The 25,915-nt window shown below is 42.4% G+C and overlaps 1 protein-coding gene and 1 long non-coding RNA gene across 6 annotated transcripts in view; one reads left to right on the top strand and one right to left on the bottom strand.

The window, feature by feature from the left end:
• Window positions 1–14,645, bottom strand: LOC130159501 (uncharacterized). Of its 4 annotated transcripts, XR_008825770.1 has the most exons (4): window positions 14,522–14,645; window positions 14,163–14,271; window positions 11,176–11,239; window positions 1–366 (listed from the first exon to the last, which is right to left on the bottom strand). It is a non-coding gene; the product is annotated as an uncharacterized LOC130159501 (long non-coding RNA). The 4 variants fall into 4 exon arrangements; XR_008825771.1 differs by lacking the exon at window positions 11,176–11,239; XR_008825768.1 differs by having other exon boundaries at window positions 14,163–14,645.
• The window catches only part of CA5A (carbonic anhydrase 5A), a 26,696-nt gene continuing 7,362 nt past the window's right edge, over window positions 6,582–25,915 (top strand). Inside the window, exons 1-5 of one of the 2 annotated variants that reach the window (XM_056361194.1) lie at window positions 6,582–6,883; window positions 16,773–16,970; window positions 20,958–21,076; window positions 22,854–22,949; window positions 23,122–23,184. In XM_056361194.1, coding sequence (XP_056217169.1) covers window positions 6,712–6,883; window positions 16,773–16,970; window positions 20,958–21,076; window positions 22,854–22,949; window positions 23,122–23,184 — 648 coding nt within the window. In that variant the 5' untranslated portion in view covers window positions 6,582–6,711. Of the gene's footprint in view, window positions 6,884–14,726; window positions 14,860–16,772; window positions 16,971–20,957; window positions 21,077–22,853; window positions 22,950–23,121; window positions 23,185–25,915 lie in introns of those variants that run through there. The other variant, XM_056361196.1, reaches the window with a different exon arrangement.

Consider the following 25,915-nt stretch of genomic DNA (forward strand, 5'->3'; position numbering starts at 1 on the left):
TAGCTCTGAAAAAAAAGATAAAGATTAGCTTATTTCACTATATCCCCATACATCACAGTGTTGCCCAGAGAAGACCATCACCGTACTTCATTTCTCAGCTTCAGCACAGCCAGCAGTGACTTCCAGACTTCCACACGAAAACGTTCCTTGAACATTGAACGAGACACTCAGTTCCGTTCTGCAGTGTCATGACGTGTAATTGAACCCACTCGGGTTCAGCTGTAATTGGCCCCCCCGACATGCACAGACCCATGGCTAAATGGAGTGGCTGCTGGGGCGGTTGTGCTAGGGGTTCCAAGTGCTGTCCTCAGGCACTGTAGCTTTGTCATGTTCAAACTCAAGGTGTCCACCGCAGGACTTCTGTACCTGTATGAAATTAAACAGCACCTGTCACAAAAGCTCCAGTTTCTGAAGCGTTTCAGACCCCAGGGGACCATCTGTCTGGAAGTTACAGAGTCAGAGAACAGGACTTGAGTGGTTTCACGTGTCAGGCAGGGAAATTTATGCTGACAGAGGCACGTGCACCATGCCTTTCTTCGCAAGTGCTTGTAGTGACTTCTCAGGCTGGGGGTTTCAGTAATAAAAGAGTTGTCACGCGCCTGGGAATTAACCACCGATGGGTTAGGAAAACCCTGGCTTCTGCTTCCAGATTTGTAACTGTTTAGCTGATTCTGTTGATTTATTTATTGTGTTCTCTTCCCTCAGAAGCAGATTACAAAGTTCAAAGGTTCAACTACTTATAAACTGACTTTTCACACAGGATTATTTCATGCTTTGCTGCACAGATTTGCCCTGCTACAGATTTGTCAGTTTCTGCTGCACTCAAGCAATTGCCAGGTCCTGGCTACAAAAACAGCCATACAAATATCAGCGTACTACCTGCTGTGGAAAGTTGCTAGTAAAAGCCTTTGTCGTCATAAACCATAATCTAATGTAAAAACTGCCCTGTTTTCTCATCAGTACATTCCCTCCCAGAGATTATTAACTCACTTTCTGCTGAGGATGTGAGCTCCTTTCTGTACGGGCAGTAAATCACTTCTCAGCTAGAATACCACAAACCAGAAAAACTTTCATTGACATGAACCAATTATACTACTCACCTATAGTCATCAGATTACCTGCAGGAAATACTGGCAGGATCCAACTGATGTCTACATCTTTGATCAGAGATAGCAACATAATAAAAAAATAATATAGCAATTTATCACTAAGGCCGCAGCACTACCTTCTACTAGCGAGTCAGTCTGCTCTGATCATTACAGCAATCTGCAGTACACAATTAATTTAGCTCTTGTAAGGGTTTTTTCCCTTCTTACCAGACCAGATCTTTTCCCCCCTAGCATTTCTTACAAAGCAGGGGGCATTTCCTTTTAAAATTTTGAATCACACCAATAAATCATTAAGAGACTCTGTTATCATAGCCTAGCCCTTGTTCCCCTTGAGACTGACACAGCCAGATATGACACACTCTTCACGCCGTGTGAAGTATGACAGAAAGCTTTGGTAAACAGCAGAAGGAAGAGGATCTTTCTGTTCACAACCTAGCAGCAGAGACCTCCTTTGTGCTCAAATCAGAAGGCCCAAATTTGCCTTTTAGTCTTTAACTTACAGTACCAACACAAGAATGACTTAGCTGAGGATGATTGCCTCCCGTGCCTCACAGCCTCCTAAGCTTTACAAGCTTTCAGAACTGTGCTCATCTGAATATTTCTGCAAGAATGTAATGAAATTCAGTGTAAATCCCCCCTAGTGAATGAGGGCTTGGCTTCAGGGCGGGTAAGAAAGTGCCCATGAGCAAGCACCAGGAAGAAGTTCATACACTCTAAATTATATTCTGATTTAAACCACAGTAACTTGCTCAAGTGCCTATGGCAAACACATTCTTTTTTTTTTTTTTTTCCTCCTTTATAATAATGAATAAGAATTCAGGGTGCTAATATGTCAGCTACATTTTTTGATTTTATAAAAGAAAATACATCTTGTTGCCCCATTAGTCTCTTGTCCCCAAATAAAATAACCAGGTATTTCTTTCGTTATTTCCTCACCTTTTTCATCCTCTTTTTTTTTTTTTTTTAGTCTCTCACTCTCTCTCCTGCATTTTATGTATGTGCTAACTTTTCTCTGTCATGTTGCGAAGAATCATTTGGTTCCAGGAAATATCTAGCTTATTTTACTGTTGTATCAGCATTCATTTACTATTGTTTCCTAAGGAAGTTGCTGCTTTCACATGTTCTGTGTGGATCAAGAGAGATCGGTATCTCATTCATTGGTTTCCTTTTTTTTGTTAGGAAAAAAAACTTACCATAGCATCAAAGGTAAAAAATTAACACACTGTGCACACAATTTTGCAGCTGCATCATCAGCAGAAAAACAAAGGTTGCCAAACAAAGCATTTGTTTAAACAAGTGACAGGCATTCATAATTATTCTCACTGCTGAGCATGAGAATATAGAAACAAAGGCATGAAGAACACAGAAGATGTGATCAGGGCATAGAAGTAACTCCAGAGTATTTGCCATAAGAACTCTGTAGGAATAATTTTCTTTCCTATGGATGAAATCCTTGATCACATCCTATGCTATTAAAATAAAAAAAAAGAACTCAAAGTTCCCTTGTTTATTCAGTTTCTGTTTGAGCTACTTTATTCATTTTCCATATACTAACTATCATAACTGGAGAGGGACACAAACACATCCTTGTGAACACAGCATACACTATCTTGTGACATAGTGATGCTTAATGAAAAGTTATACAAAACACATTTATTAAACAAAGGTAATATTAATGCTGTTTTTAAACTTGCTGTAGCATTTCTCCTTTTATCCATAGAAAACTTCTCCGCTGTTGAAACCTGTGTCAGTTTTGCTCCTCCAAGTACACACTTCCTCACCACTTACTTTTCAGACATCGTGTCCATTTTCAATTCTCTCAGAATTGTTCTTTGATTTTATTACAGAAAACAGGTCAGGATCAAGTGGTTTTACTCCTGAACATACTTCAGCTAGCGCTATGACCTAGGGCAAGACATAGACTTTCCTGTTCTAACTCTGATCTCTCTTCTGGTATCATGGCTAAGTAAATTTCATTACATTCAATGAAGATAATCCTAATTTCAATGAATGAGGATGGAAGAAAAGGCCTTGAATTCCCACAGCAGAGAGAAAAACACATTTGGTCATCTAGCTGGTCAAAGTTAGTGGTCTTGTAAGGTCAGTTTTGCCAGTCTGAGAAATAAGGTGAGAAGGGTCAGGTGTCATCTCAGTGTTCTCTTATTTATTTAAATATTGTTCCATCTCCCTGTATGCATCATGGAAAATAAATTACTCCTTTCTCAGAAATCCACCATTCTAACAAGCTCTGTATGCGCACTTTGCCCGACTGTGATCTTCCCAGGATCACGCTCACAGCTGTTCCTGCTGCCCTTTTACCTCTGTTACACAGCTGCTATCTTTCCCCAGTATTTGCTAGTTTGCCCAGCTTAGTTCAAGTTTGCCACAGAGCATGTTTACTTGGTCAGGTACCATTTTCATCATCAGTCTTCTTTAATCCACTGGGATTATCAAAAATCTGAAGGGGAGCTCATCACACTCACTGAATTTAGAGGATTTAATCCTTTTCTTCAGACTAAGGATTGCCTAAGAACTGTTTTCTTGTTCAGTGTGTAGTCCCCAACTTCTTTTTTTTTTTTTTTTTTTTTTTCAGAAATCCAGATATAAAATGTTACACAGCATCAATTTATCTCATAAAAAAAATATAATTTTAGGATCTCAAATCCTAAAATTGCAACATTGGCAAGTCAAACCCAATAATTCAGAAAAAAATGTAGGCTTACAGTTTTACTGTAATTAAAAGCAGCAGACAGGACAATCAATCAGGTAGCAGGAAGCTGCTTGGGATGGCATTGCTGCTGGGGGGTCCATGTGAAACCTCTGTGGAGTAGCTAAAAATATCAGGGCTGCTTTCACAAAGCAGCCAGGTCATTACAGGGTGGGCTTTAATATGCATTGCTTGTGGTTTGGCTCACACGAACCACCTTGGGTGTATACTTCAGCCGATGGGAAGCCTTTCTTTGATGTCCAAATCTCACTAGGACACTTAGTAATGCAGCTGATCTCACCAGCCTGCTCACCGCCTCTACTCCCTCCAGTTTTTCATTCTCCCTCTTGCATTAGGGGTCCCCAAACAGGACAAAGTATTCCTGATGTGTCCTCACAAGTGCTGAGTAGTGGGGAGTAGTCACTTCATGTGCTGGCTGTGCTCTTTCTGATACAGCCCACTATGCCATTAATCTTCATCACTGCAAGTGTGCGTGTAAAATTTAAGAATAAATTTTATGAGAGATAACGAGACAATAATAGGACAAGAACACCCTTACAAGCATGATGCCAGGAGAATCAGATTTCTTGAAACACTAAATCGAGGAGGCAATTTTCTCTGCCATTAACAGCATTCATTTGAAGTTAACCAGAATGTAAGTACTGGCAAGCCTCTAGCAAGCATCAGAAACAGAAACACCAATATTGATCCTCTCTGTCCATTCCGGAGGCTCTTACAGCAAAAGCCAGATGGGTAATGACAGCAAGCAAATTCTAGATTATACTTCTCTAGTTTCTGTGAAGACAAAGTGAGCACATTTCCACTGCATACAGTCACGCTCCACATATGTAATTATCCACAAATACCAACAACAATAGAAGTTTGATTTGGCCGTTCTTAGGGCAAAACTCCTAGCTGAAAATGGCTTGCTCTTAGATACTCTGAAGTAGGCAGCCAAGGTAATAAATGACAAGCATTAAGAAAGACTCTTCTAAATAATAGGTTTTGGAATAGTAAATAGCACAGATAAGCTTGCCACTTTAGGATACTAAAGAGGATTCCCTGAGCCTGAGCCTTGCTCTTACACCCTGTGTGATAAGACATGACAGACATGCATATGTTGAATGAAAATATCACCAAGCAAATAAGCTTCTAATTCAAAACACCACAATTTGTTAAGTGACAAAAAACCCCCCGAACTATTGAAACAACCTTCAGGGATAATTTTATGGATTAAGAAAGGAGTCGTCTTTAATACAAATTTTTAATGGCAGAATGTTGAAAGTCTTATCATTTCTGTTCGCTCTGTCATTGATACTCTGTAGCTTTTAAAATAAGCCCTCCTCTGTACTTAACGGAGGAAAATAATCACATGGGTTCTGTAAACACTTACATGAGAATTATTAAAGGCCCCACAATACTTTTGTGTTGAGGCCACTGACAAGTTTTAATGGCCCTGACAAGGCTCACCTGCAGCCCTGCCCAGGGGCCAGGAGCATACTCAAGCCCAAGCCCAGGCCCTAAACTCTGCTGTTACGGCACTTGCCTTCAGCCCTGTCTTTAGGAAGGACTCTGGACCCTTGTTGTTGCTTGTCTTTGGCCTTTCTCTTGCCCCTGTCTGGGTTCTCTGGCTGGACCTTGGACCTGGTTTGTCATTGCAGTGTTTGGGATTACCAGGGGACCCTTTTACCAGTAGCTGGCTCTACCTGCTGTGTTCGGGCTCTGCAGGGTGGCACCCTGCCTGTGCTGGGGTCATCCCTGGCTCCCACTCCCCTGCTCTTGGAGACTAGCTGGCCCTTCCTGCTCCTTGATGTGCCTAGGCACCCTTTTCTAATGGCTCTCCATCTTCATTCCTGTTTGGCCTATTATAATCCGTAACATTATGAGAATTCTTTAGAGAATTAATTGCTTACCTGTGTTTCTGTGCTTAGTCTGAGAAACTACAGCTCTGACTCAGAAGCTGTTTGTGCCTGTGCCACTTACATGGATTGCAGCTACAGAAGAAAGAGCAAACATCCCAAAGAAAACTGAAGGATACCATTTTTATACAGATCTTCCACACAAGGTAACAAAGTTCTTGGAACTGCATGTGGAAATAGTAAGAGAGTAATATTCTTTATGCTTTCATCTCTAAGAAACATAGCTCAGGAAAACATCTCAACCTGTTCTCCTCACTGGGAGGAAAAAACCTCAAAGCTTCAGCTGGGTCAAAGTGGTGTGTGAGCGGGAGGAGTAATTATGGTTCCTTATGTCTGTTCCTATTTCTAGTCTACACAAAATTATCCCTCTTACGGGACATTGGAAAGTTCAGAAGAACAAATTCCTCACCTTGAGGCTGCAGTGATACTGTATTGCACACTCAGAGCTAAGGCACTCCTGCAGGAGGCTGTTCCCCTTCCTGTTCTCCTGGCCAAGACTTGTATATCCACCAGATTACTGTGAATTCCTCAGTTTGAGCAGTTCCCAGAATTCCAGCTGTTACTGACAACGATTCTTAGCTATCAGCATTCAAATATACAGCTATTCAAATTCAAAGTATGTGGCACGAGGAAATGATAAGAAATCTCTCCTTGCATATGAAAGAGTGGTTTCTGTAACCCTTTGGTGTTCTTTGAGCCAGTTAAGGAAAAACCTGGGAAGCGCATGTAGAACAATCATCAACTAGCTAGCCCTCCAACAAAGTAAAGAGCCAATGAAGAAGCCAGTCCAGGGACAAGTTGAAAATTAACTACTTGGTTAGCTCCACCTCTCCAACCAGGAAAGGGTGCTCTCAAATTTTTTTATAAATAGGTCTGGAGACCCCTCAGTTAACTTGAAGCCATATATCCACAAGATTTTTTTTCCCCCCCTCTGCTTTGTGTTGATAGGTCGCTGGACTCTGGAAAGCTCCTCTGGATGTTTGAGACACTGAAAATTTTAAGTGCCAAGGCAATAGCAATGAACAGTGCGAAGGCAAACACCCTGGCACATTTATACAGGCAGCTGAAAACTATCTGGAGTCCAGCAGCGGTGCCAGCACGACTCTGCAGCCTGGCCACCTGCACTCGCAAAAACAGGAATGATGCATGTAAGTGTATTTAATTTTATCAAAATAGTATTGGAGACCTGCATAAGGAGATGCAGAGGTACAAAGACAACAAGTGTAGTTGTTTCTCTTCTTTCCTATTTGTCAGTTAGCCAAAAAGGGAAATTTGGGAACGTGACTGAAAGATTAAAGAAAGAGTGAATAGAATGAGAGGAACTAGAGATAGAAATACCTTATCGAATTGCATGATTTAACTCCATGTGCAGGATTAAAATGTTGTTCGTTTTTATTTCTGCTGTGTCAGTGTTACTGGGTTGTTTGCGATTTTCACTTCTAACTACAAGGAAGAAATAGATGATAAACCAATTCATTTTTAATTTTGTTCTGCAATGTTTTGACTAGTTTCAATGAAAACTGTATTTCTGAGTGTAATTGAAAGTGTGTTTAGCACAAACTGATACTGAGTGACTTTGAACAGATGCTACAATGTTTCATTTTGAAAATAAGGCCTAATATAAGCAGAAACCACAAAACCCTCCAAATGTGGTGTATAGAACTACAATGAATCACTTCCCCAGATGCAGGACACTACTGGAAGATGTCAAATCTTTAGTTACTTAAAATACTGATTAACCTACCTACAGATAAGATGAGGCCAGCCAAAGACTGTCTTACTCGCTTGTGTGCAGATAATGTCAGCTGAAGCAAAAATAAGGAGCAATTTTTTACATCCAGGAAATACTTTCATTGCCTGTTTTTTTTCTCTATAAACGTATTCAATACGCTAACTTCGCCCAAAGAACAGCCAGATCCCTCCTTGAATGCTGTGATTCCCTTCTATGTAATTTATCAAACGACAAATTCTGTATTTACTTAACTGGTAAAACAGATGATTTTGTGACAGATACAAAACAAAGCAGAACAGAGACAAGCACAAGGCTTTGTTTATTTTGAAAGCCAGAAGAAATATTCTGTAACTGTCAGTGGTTAATAGCTCTACACTTGTAAATGCATTTTTTAAGATGATGCCAAAATACTTTCTGCCACTGAGTGACTAGCATTTAAAAAAACCTGGTAGATTAACTGCCAAGTTCAATGTGCACTGTTGTATATATTCGTAGGCATGGAGACTTTATGTAATATATATAGCATGCAAGCTCCCCTGTCACTCAGCACATCAGAAATAATTCAGAGCAGTTCTTAGAAAGATAGTGTTTGCAGTGTTGTTCAGAGTTCTCAGTCTATATTTTCTTTTTGTTCTGCTACTCAGAATAGAAAATGTGAATTGTATTCTGAAAGCTTAAAACAGAACGGGCACTCCAACATAGTAGCATAACTTGTTAATACAACACTTCACCTTAATTTTAAAAAGCTGCCTTTTAACTCTGTAGGAGATGCCTAATTCTAGAAGCAGGACTAGCACTGAATTGTTTTATTAGGGAAACAACCACAAGAAGGAGCCTAATTCCTAAGGCAAAATTTAAATGATCACATGTGCATCCATGACAGTATTTTTGCTTTTTCTGACCTGCATAGAGTTTACCTAGTACAGTTTAAAAGTCTCTTAAACTTTTACTTCCTTCCCTACCAGTTTTCTCTTTGCAAGCATGCTCAGAAACTTCATTTTCCCCCTTAAAATAAGGAAAAAAGGACATTGTTCATCTACTCAAAGCAAAGCACTACAGTAGTTGAGAAAAACAATGATTCAGCCTTATAAAATAGTAGCTCTTCTAATGAATTAATATTAATTAGGTGCATGTAATAGTAGCCTCTCTAATGAATTCATATTTATTAGGTGTTAATTAGTCTGTACAACTGTATGTACACCCACTCCACCCAAGGATGTGTGCATATGAAAGAAGATATTCTAACAGTCACAAGCAATGTCTGTCTCCTTTATCTGCAATGTATCAGCAAACTTTTTCAGCGTTGCAGACTGAACAGGTAAAACCAAAACCTGTGCCAGTACGAGTAAGAATGCTTGGGCTCATACAATACTGCTCATGAGGTGCAGTGATACGAATTACTGCTTCAGAGGGGAAATCCAGAGAACGCACCGTAATTATGGCTAAAAAGTTCTGTCATTCTGTATTTTAAAATTATTTGTTCATTATTTTTATATTTGAAGATATTAACTAAGATTGCAAGTGAATATTCACTGTCAGTCCAATGACTTACAATTTCAGAGGCCACACAGACAATATAAATCAACATCCTTCATTAAGAAAGTAATGAAACCCCTGAATCAGCAGCCCAGGATCCCTCTACACACTTCCTAATTCTTCTGCTTGTTCAGTACTAATATATCACAAAACTTTATGGCCTATAGAATGAAAAACTTCAGGAATGGAACATGTTACAATCAAGTGTTACATTGCTGTTTCATCAGTGAAGGTGTTACTCTAGGAAAATAACTTGAAATTGTTCAGTGGAATAAGAAGGGAAACTGGAGAAAAGCTGAGATCTCTAGATTTCCACATGTGATGGAGAGAGTAATTATTTTATGGTTACCCACAGTCCATCGGTTTCCAGTGAGGAGTTCATGATGCCATATTTTTTGCTGTGTAAATTTGTCCACAGGGAACTACCGAGAAACTAAAACTCCCTTCATGGTAACAAACATTCCAGGAAGAGATCATACAAGGCTGTTCCATCATAAGACCACTGCTGATTAAATGAAGTACAATTGCTATCTCTCTCTTTTTACTTGTTTTCCTCTTTTTGATGTAAGACAGATGCTATTTATTACTTAAATCTTTCTCTACTCCATGACATTCATGCAGGAAATGCCAAAACAAACTTGATTCAGGAAAACACTATCTTTGGAATGGCTGGTTTCAGCTGCCAGTGAATAGACACTAGCTCTGAGTAAGTCAGCCTGTGGGTTCTCCCATCTGGTGGCTAGCCCCTCTGCGCACCATGCATTCACAGCAAAAAGCACATTCAATTAAATTCTGCTTTTCCTAGCTGACGGTATGAACAACCCTCTCAGTGACAAAAACATGATCAGAGAAACAGTAAAATTGGACTATTGAGCTCTTAGGTAACATCTTCAATGTAAAGTTCACCATTTTCTGAACTTCATCTGTTCTCTTTCTCCCCTCACCCTTCCCACACACAGACGTTGTCTCTCACAGAGCTGGGTGGCGTTGTTTTCACTTGGCGGTTAACGCAGACATTTGCCGTGAGGACACAGGCTAAAAAATTCAAAGGCTGACACTTTGTAGTGCCTTTTCTGGATTCCCCTTGCATCCCTACAGGAACAAAAGTATTTTTCTGCACTTCATTGAGAAAGAACCGTAGAAACATTGCTGAGAATGATGGCATATATGTAAAAATTTCTAGTGATGCAAACTACCGCGTTGGATGTCTGTACTAAGCTCTGTGATCTCTTGTAGCAATCCACGGGGGGCAGTGGTTTCGGATGCATTTTAATACAATAGAGGGGGACTTGCTGGAAATGCCCTTCATAGGGATTTTAAATCTATGGAGTATACCCTCACCCTAATAATTATTGCCAGAGCAGACCTGAGTGGCTTTTTTTCTTTCTCGTCCTTTTAGAAGAAGTTACAAGAAAAGCACAATCCTTCAAGTTTTTTCTAAAGAATTGTATAAGTACAGCAACAACACACAATCCAGGTGTGCCATCTCCAGGACTGCACCTACAATTGCAGTAACTACACAAATTGTCCACGAGATATCTTCTAAGCCCTTTCCATGTGGAGTTACTAAGCCTGCATGCATAATTTTAGCAAATGTTTTTATACAGAAAAGATAAAGCCTCTGTTTGCTTTACCTTGCCAACTGGAATTACCTCCTCCTTATCTGGACTTAGCCTCAGCCACTGCCTTCTCATCCAGGCTCCTATCTCAGCCAAACATTCTGGAAGCAGAGAAAAGCTCAGCATTTCACAATCTGCGGCTGCTTTCCTGTTGAGCTTAGAGTAACCTGTCAGTTACATCCGTTTGATAAAAAGCACTGGACTGTTTATCAATAAACTGGCCTACATCAGTCCAAATCTGACATCAATTCAGCAGAACTTTCAACACCTTGTCACAATGGATCTCAGCCAACCATCACTGTTACCCTCCAAAATCTTGATTCATACTAAAAAGCTTCAAAGAAATCAACCTATCTTGGATTTCCTCTGAAATATTCAATCCAAGTGGCTGAAGCAGAGCCATGGTCCTTTCAAGTTTAAAACATTTTTTTTACTGAGTTTCAGTAATGTGTTTTGTTTTTATTTTTCTAATTCAGAATATGTTGCTATGGAAAGCACCCCTGCTCGACTTAGGACAAAAACATATTTCTGTCAGGTAGGTAGGGTTTCTCACCTGTTCCCACCATGCTGTCCTCCCTGTTTTACTTCAGAGCTGGGTGACACTTGTTTGAAAGTCCCTGTGTAAACAAATCAAAGTGCTTTATTCAACAGGTCTTTTTTTTTTTTTCCCCTTTTAAAGATTAAAACCAAAAGACTGAAATCCACTGAAGCAGAGTCATTTTACCCCTCATTCTTACTTGACAACTTGAATTAATTTCCACACTCTTTCTTCTAATTTTGTAACCCATATGTAAGAACTCTCTCCTCCCCAGGATACTTAAAGGGAATTTAAAAATGAAACATTGACAGAAGTTTTGTGTCTTTAAATCAAGTTTACAACAATGTAAACTGGCAGTAAATCCTTTCATTTAGCTGAATTTATTTTGGATTTTTACCATAGAACTGTGGCCTTCAAAATATTTTCTTGGAAATAGTGTTATAAATTATGATAAACCAGTAACGTACAAAATTTTCATCTGGATCTTACTGGATCCCGCTCCAAAGCTTTTGATACTTGTATCAATGCTAAATGAACTTTTTAACAATTACTCCAAACAGACCTGCTAAAGCATCCACAGCTGCAATTAATTATATAAAATAAAATCAAAAAACTGGGACTATTTGGATGGCTCTATACATGTACTTCAGCTGGGAAAGGTAGGGGAAAAAACAGTGCAAATGTAACAAGCCTCCAAATACTATAAAATTAAATGGAGCATCACTGTGTCTGTCTGGAAAGGTTTAAAAAAATAAAATAAATCAAGCACAGATTAGGTCTGTTTGTGGCAGATCTCTCTTCACGGGTGACTCACATCTTGGTCATACTCGTTATATTGCAGTATTTACTACAACTGTTCTGACAATACCATAGATATGCATATTACAAAAGTAAACAAGATTAGACCCTTCCTCAGTGAACTGATCTACATGAGGCATGCATAAAGCGAAGGGTGCAAACTGCATGCTATCTTAATTCTCACCCTTTTTTTTTTCCTTCTCCTTTTTAACTTTGCACATTTGAAAACAGACCTAGTAGGCGAGGTTTAGATTTCTCTTTCCATGCAGATTCTGCATCATTTTAACTCATCCTATAGGCCAACTGCCAGATTTCTGGTTGCGGTGTTCCCTATACGCACAAACCACTCTCAGTTCAGGAACAGAGAGAGCATAGCTGAAACCTCCCAGATGGTCCTGAAACATAACAGTTTTTGAAAAATACAAGAACAACAGACAGATTATAGTTCTGGCTGCTATTGTTCTCTCCAGCTTGCTGCGTGAGAGCCATGTCTCTCTTGAATAAATCACCATCTCTAGCTGAGACATGGCCAAGGAGAAACTGTCTCTGGAATGGTCCAGAAAAGAAGATTGGCCATACTGGCTAAGTGCAGGGAACAAGGTTGAGGGCTTATGCTTCCTTATCCACAGGTAGTTTTTGCCTTTCTGTCTGCAGTTTCCAAAAGAAACCATATCACTGAACTCATATTTTGAAGGGTTTTTTTTAATCCCCTACGGAAGAAAAGATTTTTCATTAAATGCTGAAGTTCGACTGAAATTTATGCAAAGTAAGAAATAACATCTGCATGTAAAAAAACTGGATGCAGATTCTGTGAATGATTCAGAAGGGAAACAAATGTGTTGTAGGTCAAAGTTATTTCTCTTTAGTTTTGTACCTGAACAGCCCATCACTTCCAAAAGCCTGTGCCGTAAGTCCTTTGGTTGTACTGTTCAGCCCACAAGAAATGACTCATTCTGTTCAGCTTAGCAGGTCTATAATAAACTTTATATTTTCAAAACCTTGCAGGATCAAATACATAAAAAGCTTCACAAAGCTTGGTGATCTTAACGCCACAGTGTAGAACAGTGGAGCTTGAGGCTTTTTTTCCCACTGCTTTTATCACACAGAAAAGTGATAGTGGTACAGAAACCAGGTTATGCTCTGTACCAGTAAGCACCTATACCATGATATAGGGCATACATACGTTAGTCAGTTTGGTAGATGGCACTTCTAAGCTGGCCAAGATTATCAACTGTATTTAGAGGACACATCATGGAAGAATGGAATGTGAAGGAATGACAATCTTGTTTTGTTAGCAGATGAGAATAAAACTTAGTATGTCTTGTTTGTGATGAATATTGAAGTACCTGAAGCTATGTCTGAGCTCCCTGCTGCAATTAAGCATGAAGCTCGTATGGGCTGTCCTCATGACTAGGAGTTACCGGCTACTCATAAGTAGGTTCAGCAACAGACATGTCGGACCTTTCCTAAGTGCAGCTGCCTAACCATGATCAATAGGCTATTAAACTGTAATTAAACCCAAATAAATAATTATGTTTATGGGCAGCAACTGTTTTCAACTTCATCAAGTACCTACCCCTTCTTTTTAAGTTCCAGGAAGCTGTATGTTGAGGGTAGTAAATTAGCCATCCTGAAAAATGTTGAGAGTCAAACCAAGAATTAATTGTTTGCGATTGAATCCTACTATACAAAAATACCTTGTGCTTTAAAGAAGGCATATCTTGCCAGGGAGGAAGCAAAATTAAATTTAGCATCCTAAGATCACAAGCTGTTTGCACATCTCCTGACGACCTGTTTGCTGATTATGTAGCCACTCAAAACAAATCGCCTGTCAGATTTTAGCCTCTTCTTACCCAACTCAGGAGTACTTTAAATATGTTTATGCTGTGAATGCAGTGGAAACTTCTTGCAGTATGTTGTAAGCTAGAGCAAACACTTCTTGGCTGACTCTAGTAGAGTATCTAGTCTTGTCTCCATTCCAGTGAAACACTCCCAACGCTACGTCAGGTTCCTTGTGAAAACGTAGTACTCACCCTAACGTGATTAATAATCCCCAAAAGGTAAATGCAGTTTTGCAAAATGATTTTAAGGCAGTAACCAAGAAACATGACTCAAAGCAGGTAGCCAGACGAAGGCCAGGAGCTGAGGTGTGCCGTTTCTGCTCCTGGCAGCTCAACAGACTCGGCAAAAACGAGGACACTTACTCCACCTCCGCGCTCTCCGACACTCGGCTCCCTGCGGCTCCCCGGTCGCTGCGTGTTCCTCCCTGGCAGCTGTAGAGGAGAAGGTGCGGAGGGAGGCCCACCTCAGGTGCTGCCAAATAACAGGGAGTTGAATTAGCCCCTTTTACCATCCCAGGCGGGCCTACTTTGGCCTCCAGCCTTTGGGGCAGATGCAGTCGGAGAAAGCGGGCATCATGTTAACTTTTCCTAACTTTTCCACGTGTGGTTTGGGGCAGGGGCCTTGCTGTGCTAGGGCCACCTGCCCCTTTGTGGGAGTGGGATCACACCCCGGCCCACCTTCGGCTGGGGGAAACCAAACCTGCTACCTGAGGAAAACTAACCAGGCAGGAATAAACGCTGAGCCCTGAGGCGCGGGAGCGAGCCCTGCCGCTGTCCCCCCGGCGGGAACCACAGCTTTGGTGTGCCAGGCACCGAGGTGAGCCTGACGACGGGAATACACGCACACGGGGGGAGCTGCTGCCCCCGGCACGGGGCAGGGCGCCATGGCGGCGGGGGGCGGCCCGGAAGGGGCCGGCCCGGGCGGGGGCGCAGGGCGGCTCCGCGGAGCGCTGCGCGATGCTGCCGCTGCTGCGCCGGGCTTGGGTGGCCGCTGCCTGCCGGCGGGGGACGCGACGGTGCAGCCTGGGCGCCTGCTGCTCCTACCGCCTGCGAGACGCCCGTGAGTGCTGCCGCCTTCCCGCGCCGCCGCCCTCGGGGGCCGGGCCGCCCTCGGGGGCCGCCGCCGCCCGGCTGCCCGCACCCCCGGGCCGAGCCGCTCCCGCCGCCTGAGGGGCCCGGGCCCGGGCCCGGGTAACTGCCGCGTCCCTTCCGCCCTCGGGGCCGCCGGGCTGAGGGGCCGCCGCGGCCCGGGCGGGCAGCGTAGGGCAGGCAGGGGCGCCGAGCCCAGCGCGGTTTGTCGGTGACAGTTTCCTCTTTTGAAAGACGAGGAAATGGCAGCAGCGGAGCTGTGGCGCTTTTTTTGGGGGGGGGGGCAGCTTCCCTGGGCGCCGCTGCCTGACCTGTGCGCGGCGACCCTGCCGGGAAGTTTGCCCCTTGCTGAGGCGACTGAGGGGAAGGTTTTTAGCCCCCCCTTTCCTGAGCGGTTTGTTAAATGGTTCAGTTTCCTTTTTCTTTCCCTTTACGAAAGCCCGTCGGCAGCCGTACCTGAGGCAGTGGCCGGGACGCAGCGCCTCGAGCCCCGCAGGCCTGTTCAGGGCACAGACGCTGCCTGCGGGACAGCAGGCCCGGCCGCACAGGGCCCAGCTCTTTCTTTAAGCAGAATAAAATCCTGTGGGAGCTCTATTCCAGCTGCTCGTGCCAGTTTGAGACGCCCAAGCTGCCCCCAGAATTGGTAGGTTAGTATTTTAGGGGTGTGCGGCTCAGCTGTAGGTCCCGACTGAAGCAGCCCTGCTCGGTACTGGTACGGCTGCCTCGGGAGCGCTGCACCTTGGGGGGTAACCCCCAAGTGAACCCCTAAGTGCACATAGGCAAGAGACAAGCACCTTCAACAGAGCGTTTTTAATTTCTAGTGGGAGTTACCTTCTGTCTGGCACAGTCTGACCTCAGTGGATGGTACTGGGGCATGAGGAAAGCCGAAGTGGTGTGCTCAGACTCTGCCAAAGCCGCGAAAGAGAAACCACCCTACAGCCAGTTGGCAATAAAAGGAAAACAGCCTGCTGGGTGTCCTGGTTTCAGCTGGGATGGTTAGTGGTGTTCTCAGGAGCTGGTGCAGGGCTGTGTTATGGATTTGGGGTGAGAATGATGCTGGTAGGGCGCTGATGGGTTTGGTTGTTCAAGGAGTTTTCAGTTTCTCAGGCCCAGCCAGCGAGAGGGCTGGAGAGGCACAGGACGTTGGGAGGGGACACGGCCAGGACAGCTGACCTGATACTGCCAAAGGGATCAAAGGGATATTCCATACTGTATGACCATTCCATACCATGTGTGTGTATATATATATAAGCTGGGGTAACAAGAAGGAGGAGGGGACGTTTGGTGTTATGGCATTTGTCTTGCCAAATAACTTGTGTGGTGGAGCCCTGCTGTCCTGGCAGTGGCTGCGCACTTGCTTGCCGATGGCAGGTAGTGAATGAATTCCTTGTTTGGCTTTGGTTGTGTGCGTGGCTTTTGCTTTACCTATTAAACTGTCTTTATCTCAACCCACTCGTTCTCTTGTTTTACTCTAATGATCCTCTCCCCCATGCCACTTGGGGGGGCCGAGGGGTTGGGGGTGAGTGAGCGGCTGTGTGGTACTTAGTTGGAGCTGGGGTTAAACCATGACACTGGGAAATAAGTGGACAGATTTTTTTTTAACGCGCTTTTTGTAGAGGCAGAATGGTATCGACACAGTTGTAAGTCAAATTACTGCACTTCCCTGTGTGGCTTTGAGTCATGCAACTGGAATGTTGGTTTTTTGGTTTGGGTTGGGTTTTGGTGGGGTTTTTTTTTTTTTTTGCTTTCCTGTGCATCAGCTGACTTGAATTAGCCTTTGGAGCCAATATGCCAAAGCACCTTCTCTTGCAAAAGGGTTCTGAAGTATTAACTTGGAAGTTCCGTATCATGCATTAGAGCCTGACTCTCTTCATTATTTTCCAGTGCATCCACTTTGGCAGAGTCCGCTTACAATTCCTGGAGGCACCCGGCAGTCTCCTATCAATATTCAGTGGAGAGACAGTGTTTATGACCCCTTTCTGAAGCCTCTGAAAATCAGCTATGACCCAGCGACGTGTCTTCACATCTGGAACAATGGATATTCATTCCTGGTTGAGTTTGATGATTCTACTGATAGATCAAGTAAGCAAAACTCGGAAAAATCTATTTAATGTCTTATTAATGCTTAGACAGGAGAAATATTTGTATGATGTACAACTGCAGGATAAATGTTGAAAATGAATGTACGTTAAAAGAACGCTTTAGCTAAATATGGATTTACAGTGATGGGAATTGCAGTGCAGAAGTTCTGTCTAAGCCTCATTTTTACTACGTATTTATTACCACAGATATTGTGCACAAATCCTCTGTTGTAAGTTGAAACTTACTCTTATTGCATAAGCCTTAATGCCCTGCCTTTTGATTAGTCTTGTAATAGCACAGCTTTGTCTACTTGAGTCAATCTTCAGTCATACATATGTATCTACTTGATTTTAAATGAGATGCCATCATTACACTTTAATAAAGTAATCTGCCACTTAGCGCTTTTGCAGTGTCAGCAGATATATTTAATGCATTTGAAATAATCAACAGCAAAATGACTTTCAGTTGGAAAGCATACCTACTTATCTCAATAAGCTTTTGGAGAATTAAATAATACTGAGCTGCTACCATAAGGAGCAGTTGCCTGTGTTCCTGTTGTTCAGTATAAGCAGGAGTAAATGCAGGTGAAATCACATTATGCATTCCAGCAATTCAATGTGAATAAGCACTCTGACTTGAGCAGCTAAATCTTTTTGAAATGCTTAATAGGATCAAGTGACTTAAAATCAAGATATTGCTACCAAGTTCCAGATTTTCTGTCCATTGTTCTTTTCAAAAGTTGACGTTACCAAAGGATATTCCTGGTATGCATAAAGAAGATATTTTGTAAAGGGAGGTGAACTGGTAGCAGTTGGTCAGGGATATTGTGAAGCACGTGATTCGTGTTGATTACTCAGGTTGTCCTGAAGGGAAAAATTGAGGGACCCTGGGCGAGTTTGAACCTGTTTGATTAATTTATGTTTAAGGTGACTGCTTACCATGAGAGATGCTAGAACTTCGTAAGGGATTTAGTAATGCTCTTGGGAAGGAAGCTTTCAGCATGTTAATAAACAAATGCTTCATCTCCGTGATGTCAGTATTTTGGGTTGATGTTTCAAAAGAAGCTGATAAAACAATGCAGTAAAAATGGTAGTGGTGGAATGCACAGAGCTTTCAGAGGCTTGTGTGTTGTTTGGGCTTTGAGGTTTTTTTTCGTTTTTATTGTTTATAGCTGGTCACCCAGACTATTAGTTTCTGACCAGACTATATTCTTGCCCTCATTCGTTTGAGCACTGTTGTATGTAATGAAGAGACTGAGTAGTCCCCTTCTGTTTTTACAGTACAAACTGCAATTGTGTTAGTGAGGTGGGGTTAGAGGACAGACTGAAGATGGAGACATTGCTTGTTAGCTCATCAGTGATTTTAACTTACTAACTTTAGATAAATTTTGCTTTTAATTTAACATTCTTTTAATTTATGCAGCTGTACCCCACTATCTGTTGAGGATGCATTCCTGAAAAGCTTAATGGTTTGCAGTTTGATGGATAACAAATTCTTGCAGGAGGTTAAGAAGTACCCAGTAGCTAAATACACAGGGACGGTTTTTAGAAGCAAGCATGGAATCATCAGGACTGTCAAATATTATTAGGAGGGTGCTGGCCTTTCAGAGCACACGACAACTCTAAAAGATCTTACTCGCTTCATATGTAAGGCTGAACATTTGGGTAAATGTGTAAGTGTGAGCATTCTTGCTGCCTCTTTCTGGATGGCTGCCTTTTCATCATCATCATCTTCCTCAAATTAATTGAAGGGTGATGACAGCTAGCAGAGGATGGCATTAATCAATCAGTGACAGGACTCCAAAATGGCAGAGAAATGACAGATCACGAGATATTGCTGTATAAATGGCCAGGTTTTCAAGTGCCTATTTCTCTCCTTCCACCTTTCTCTTTACTCTTTCTTTTTCTGATTTTTCTTTCTGCCAGCTTCTGTCTAGTAGTAATAGAAATCCAGAGAAGAAAGCTTATGAATAAACAAATAAACAAAGCAAGAAAACTGAAACAGAAGATGAAAAAAGCAAAATGAAACATGCACCCAGGATAGACAAAAATGCCCAACTTCTGAGATGAGGCAAACCAAGACTTGGGCAAAAGATGAAGGTAGTGCTGCTATGGGGTGTTTGCTTACGAGCAGAGGAGGAGGCTGAAGAAGGAGGGTGTGGGGAAGGTATGTACAGTTTGTGGTCCTGTCTATGTGCGTGAAAGCCATCTGCTGCAAGGAAACGAGACTGAAACAGGACCAGGGCTATAATAAAAAGCTGATGTGATTATTTCCCTGGTTGTTGTTAGAGCTCCTTTAAACTTCTGTTTTGTTTTGAAATTATCAAGAGTGGTAAACTGAGAGGAAACGAAATGGACAGAATGCTTGTAAAGGGACTGTAAGTTCCTGTTTGCTTCCTGTCACTTTCTGGCATCCGCTATAGGAACAGTTTTCTGCATATATGTTCCTGTGCCTAACTTTACTCATGAGGCAAACATTCAAGTGAATGTGATTGTTAATATGAATGTGGTCACTTGTGGGTTTGCATCATCACATGATCAGGAACGGATAGTGTTAGAGTGCAGAAACTTCAGTTCTGAAAGACTTGGCAGCATGGGCCACATCTTTATCCCATCCCTGAAAGTTGCTTTTCCTTATTGTGATTTTTTTTTTTAGTGATGGTCAGTATTGCATTTATGTTAAGAGGTCAGCAGCAGTGGATGAAATAAATATCAATTTACATAGCTTGTTTTAGCTTATTCTTTTATCACAAGCAGGCCTATCTAGTTAGAATTTCAAAACTGCTGGCTGGCTGACTGCTGGCTTTGAGAAAAAAAAATAAGACAAGAAAAGCTCTTAATGCCCCTCATTGTTTTCTCCTTAGCATTAAAGTGATTAACTTTTACGAAGTAGTGTTGGGATTATGTACTTTATCCAGCGGTTTGCTATAAAATTGAACCATGATGTACATACAGTTCAGTAAAAATCAACATATGAGTCTCTACAGCTACATATTTGTTGTTAGCCCTTTGGAAGTAATTATGGTCTCTCATTTACCAGATGCGGTGATTTAGTAACTAGCAGGAAGACTTTGCAGGATGTTCCTGGTTTATTTAGGAGGAAATACGTAAAACACAACAGTACACAGAAAACTAGACGTAGACTTTTTCATTCATGTATTTGCAAAATAATGAGAGGCCTTCGGAAATCAGGAGAGCAGGCTGAATGTTTGCCTTGACTCACTAAAAAGTGCATTGAAGTTTCCAGAAACTCACAGTCTTGACCATAGGCAGACTGTATGTTTAGATACTTTATGAAGTATAGCTTGAACAGTTTACAGTAGGCACAATGTGAACATATTTCTGACTGGGTAGGAAATTGTTTAACATTGGTTATGCAATCTGAAAGCTGCACTGAGGCACAATAGTATGTTTGGATTTCTGTAAGTTGGGGAAAAAAAGCAGAGTTGAACATCTGACAAAATGTACCGATTTTTCTGCCAAAATTGGATTCTTGAAGTCTTCTAATGGGAAAGTTCAACATTTTTCATAGATATTGAGACTTCGCTGGGATGTCATTTAAATAGATGTATTCATTGCTTTGTCTTCATACATGTTGCTTACGGTACGGCAGTTCTTGTGCTTGCTCAAAAAGAAGAGTGGAGAACCTAACATGTAATCACCATGATTCTGGCAAACTTGATGTGAATTAGAAAAACAAATTGCTTGAGGGGAGATGAGTAAGGAGACTGTTTAGCTAATCTTTTGTCTGACATAGTTGATCCAGACTGCAGGGAAAAACAGCGATGTGTTTGCTCGAAGAATTTTGTCATAGCAAAGTGAAGTCTAAAAGTAGTGAAGCAATAAAGGGACTGTTTCAGTTAAGATAGTTGTTCTACCTGATTTTTTTTCCTGGGGAAATTTACTTCAAGGAGCACCTTGCTGTGTTACTTGTCTGGACAATTGTAAATCATGTTTATTAATATGTGTGTCTTGCTTTGTTTTTTAGCAATCGTTGGAGGTCCCTTGGAAAACCAGTACAGGCTAAAGCAGTTCCACTTCCATTGGGGAGCTATAAACGAGTGGGGTTCAGAGCACACAGTTGACAGTAAATTTTACCCAGCAGAGGTATGAGATCGAATGCTGAACAATGCGAATAACCTGTGGGGACTGGAGGCTAGGTCTCAGGCTGTCTGTGACTATACCACGTGCCAGAAAACTCCCAATTTGAAGAACTGCATCTTGGTATTAAGGATCAGGCCCAGTGGGTGCTGCAGCTCATCTACCGTTTTATTACTAAGCTCATGTTCACTGTGTTTTCTGGAGAAGAACACAGTCTTAAAACTGAATGTTGGCCCCATTCCTGAAAGTTTTTTCTTTTCCCTGGAGAAGTGTTTTCTTCTCCCTGAATGTCCTCAGGGGTAGCTGCCGGACAAGCCGTTGGCAGGCAGCAAAGTATCATTGCTATTCCAGCTCTGTCTGGATGGAGTGGCACAGCTCTGCTTGTCCTCCCTCCTTTGAAAGGGGAGAAGGATGAGGCAGAAAGCAGGCTGAGGGCACAGTCAGGTCTTAATGAACTCCCAGGTCCCAGCTAATCTGATGCAGATCAGGTGGACAGCAATATTGAGGTAAATGCACAAGCTCAGATCTCAATTAAAAAAATTAAGTGCTTTACCTTTGAGTTGCAGTAAGCTAAAAATTCCCAAGATGTATGGTCTGTTTTCTTGGGAGTACAGTGCGTGCGCTGCATGTCAGCTGCTGTCTCTAGTGGACCTCCAAATTTCCCAATCCTTGCTGCTTTAAAATCACTTTGTTGTTACTAAATGCAGAGAAAACAAAGTGCATACTAACTACTCTTTTTAAAAATACACTTAAAGAGAAAATGGAAAATTTAATGCTCACACCCATACCCGTAACTCAAGAAGCCTGGTCCTGCTTACCTTGTATATAGTAACTGTCTTCTGTATGTGAGCCCAGAGCCTCAGCTAATGGTGGAAAGTTTATTCTAGTTATCGACAAATTTTTTTGTGTTTCATTAGAATAACATACAGCAGAGTTCTATGGTAATTATAGTGGTTATCATGATCACTATATTTTCTGTTTTCAACTCTTCAGCAATTATTACAGCAGCAAAACTTTTGTGATTAAGTGACTGCTAAGGCAGAAAGAGGGTCAATAAAAAGCTTGGAGCCAATGGGGAAAAATATAGAGTAAGTTGCTTAGAGAGGAAAGTGTAACAGGTATAAACACAGTGATATGCCAAAGGTGGAGAATTTGAAAAATGATTATTGCTTATTTTTGAGAAGGTGTTTATCTACTGTTAATGTGTTCATAATGGTGCCTGTCAGCTTGGCAAGATACTTACTAACAGCAGGACTGCAGGACTAAGTTTTGGGACTGGTGCTGTCTATCTATTTCATACAAAAAAACCCTTAATGGAATGCTTGTATTGGACTGTAAGCACTGCAGAGGAAGCTTATGTTACGTGCAGGAGAATGTTATTTAGCAGAACAGCATACTCTGTTCTTCCTGCTAAGAGGTGGAAGAGTCCTTCTGTTTCAGGTATATGAAACTTTTTTTTGTGCCTTTAACTAGCATTCCTGTAATCAATCGGTCTGTCACAGACAAAATCCCTTTTGTGTGTGAAATGCAGTTTGAGTCTTTTTGTTTTGTTTTGCTTAAAAATAAACGGGGGGGGGGGGGGGGGGGGGGGGGGGGAGGGGATGTACCATTATTTTCCAGTAACATTTTGGTCCTCATTTTTGTGTTGGGTGATTTCTGAGGTAGCTTGCTGCAGTGTCTCAGATTGCCAAGGACTGAATATAGCAAAGATCAAACCTCAAGTTTCCTGAGATTATCATTGTGCTCTGTGCATGCGTTGATTTCTCGTTCATTTGTATTTCAGTTACATTTAGTACACTGGAATGCTGTTGCATACCCAACTTTTGAAGAAGCTGTAATGGAGGGTAACGGCTTGGCTGTTATTGGAGTGTTTTTAAAGGTAACTTCACTTTATGTAATGAGCTGTAATGATGCCTTTTTATTTTCATTTCGTTAAAACCAATTTAGGACAAAATACCTCCAGATAGTGGTTGTTTTCAAAAAATACTCGTTAAGGTAGACATGTAGAATGTCATTTTATTGATTCTCTAACTCCTACCTGTCTTTTGCAGCTAGGAACACATCATGAAGGGCTGCAGACACTGGTTGATGCCTTGCCGGCAGTTAAACACAAGGTAAGTATTTTTTAAGCAGTTATCACTCGGCATAGCTAACGCAGTCATTCAACATAAAGAATACTTTGAGAAGAGCAAAACACTAATAAGTGCTTTCTTCTTTAAATGTCAGTTGGGGGCCTGATCGAAACCTTGGGTGAATTTTTGATTATACTGGGCAGCGGGGGAAGCTATTTTTTAAAGGAGGAATTGTATACTTTAAGCTTTCCAAACCTCTTGGTTTAAGAAGTGATGCTCTGGAGATTGTATCCACTTAGAAAGGCTTGCACATGTTTACTGCTGGCCCTTGCTGAAGCCTGCCCTTCTGCTTCTATGAAAGCAGGTGCCACTAGAATAGTTATCATATGGTTTTTAACTTGAAGGAACTTCCTGTGCTGTGAAAAGTGGTAGTTTGTTTCTTGTGGAATTAAAGCTTTCTGATTTTTGTCTGATCTTTGAGGAGGAGATTATTGTCTTGCTTTTTTTAAACGCTGTAAATTTTGTGCTGGTTGGGACTCTTTCTTCATAGCTGATTTCTGACTTCTGCCAGGGGAGGGAGTGCTGCGTCTCTGATAGAGCTCAGGAGCAGCTCGTGCTCCTCCAGGTGCCCATTCGTTTTTGAAAGTACACACAAAAAATACATATCAAGAATTTTGCTGGCTTGTAAGTGCATGCAGTTGAAGTTGCTCTGCCATTATTTGTAACAGTAAGGATTCTTTTTTATCCAAATCAAAAAATATTTATGGCAATGCTGTGAAAACTCTGTCAGATAAATGTCAGACAAGTCAGTTCAGTACCAAAAGACCTACAAAAATCTGTGAATATATATCCATTATGAGAATATAACATTTTATAGCATATGAATATGAAAGAAACAAAAGTAGAGATCTTAAAGAAAGAAAAAAAAAATAGTAGTATCAAACATGAGGCTCATCAAGCTGTCAAGCTACCTGTGGGCTGCTTGGAAAGGGATATAATTTCCAAACAGTGTCGGTCACCCAGTAACTCATTAGCACTTGGTTTAAAACATTTGAAAACCTTTGTTGCCTTGCCAGCATTATCACTGACTTAAGCACTGAACCCTGAAGAGCATCACCCTGGTTAGGAGAAGGAGGGAGTTCAGATAATACCCATTCTGATGTCCTTGCACCTTCCTCTCACGTGAAGGGTGAAAACTCCAATCTAGAATCCAACTAGAGTCCAGCTATTTTTGAAAAATTCTTTACTGTAATATTTCTCATTCTCAGTGGGGAACTGGTAAAGCCTATCTAAGGAAACACAGGATCTTCCTTTCCTGCATTGCCAGTATATCCTGGAAATATCCCAGGAGTAAAATGTCTGTGTAGGAAATCATGGGCTCTGAAGCTCCTACATACTGTCTGGTATCTCACTTGTGGGAGTGTGCATTCTGGAGACATGAATACTTGGTATGATTTAAATAGAACTTTAGTTCTCTTCCCTCTCCCCACTGCCTAGAATCATGTGGTGAAATGTAAAAGCATTATTGTTTGCAGTCTCTTAAGTGTACCTGGCAGAACTACCTGAACTTACTCTACCACTTATTCTTTTTCCTGTTTGCTTCGAGCTCCCACAAAGACATAGCCAGTTATTCCTTTGCACTCCTTGTTTCTTCTGCACTGAATTCCTAATGGCTTGTGGAGACAACCACGATATTTAAATTTTGTCTATTTACTAGCTGCCTCTTGTGCCTCAAAACCAGCTTAGCAGTTTTGTACAAGAATCATACAATCATTTAGGTTGGAAAAGACCTTTAAGATCATGGAGTCCAACCATTAACTCGGGACTGTCAAGTTCACGGCTAAACCATGTCCCAAAGCACCACATCTATGCATTTTGTAAAAGCTTCCAGGGATGGTGATTCTGCCATCCCCCTGGGCAGCCTGTTCTAGCGCCTGACCACCCTTCCAGTTAAGAATTTTTTCCTAATATCCAGTCTAAACCTCCACTGGCACAATTTATGGCCATTTTCTTTTGTCCTGTTGCTTGTTATCTGAGAGAAGAGACTGACCCCACCTGCCTAAAGCCGCCTTTCAGGTAGTTGTAGAGAGCGAGAAGGTCCCCCTGAGCCTCCTTTTTCTGCAAACTAAACACCCCCGGTTCCCCCAGCCGTTCCTAAGAGTTGTGCCCCAGCCCCTGCCCGGCTCCGGACACGCTCCAGCCCCTCAGGGTCTCTCTGGCCGCGAGGGCCCAAACCTGAACCCAGCGTTCGAGGTGCGGCCGCACCAGTGCCGAGCACGGGGACAGGCACTGCCCCGGTCGCGCTGGCCACCCTGTTGCAGACACAAGCCAGATGCTGCTGGCCGCCTCGGCCAGCTGGGCACACTGGGGGCTCATGCTCGCAGCCACCAGCCAGCCCCCCCAGGCCCTGTCCCCCCCCGGCAGTTCACAGCCCCTGCCCCAGCCTGTCGCGCTGCGGGGGCTGGTGCGCCCCAGGCGCGGGGCCCGGCACCGAGCCGGGTTGAACCTCGCACCGCCGGCCTCGACGGGCCCAGCCTGCCCAGGCCCCTCCGCAGAGCCCCCTGCCCTCGGGGACACCAGCGCTCCCCCCAGCTTGGGGTCATCTGCAGACTGACCGGGGGGGCACTCGATCCCCTCGTGCGGATCGTCGGTAAGATCCTGACCAGGGCTGGCCCGGTACAGCCCTGGGGACACCCCGTGTGCCCGGCGCCAGCGGGATGTGACTCCATTCCCCACCACGCTCCGGCCTCGGCCGCCCAGCCAGCTCCCGACC

This window comes from Falco biarmicus, chromosome 15 (genome assembly GCF_023638135.1).
Source record: "Falco biarmicus isolate bFalBia1 chromosome 15, bFalBia1.pri, whole genome shotgun sequence".
NCBI lineage: Eukaryota > Metazoa > Chordata > Aves > Falconiformes > Falconidae > Falco > Falco biarmicus.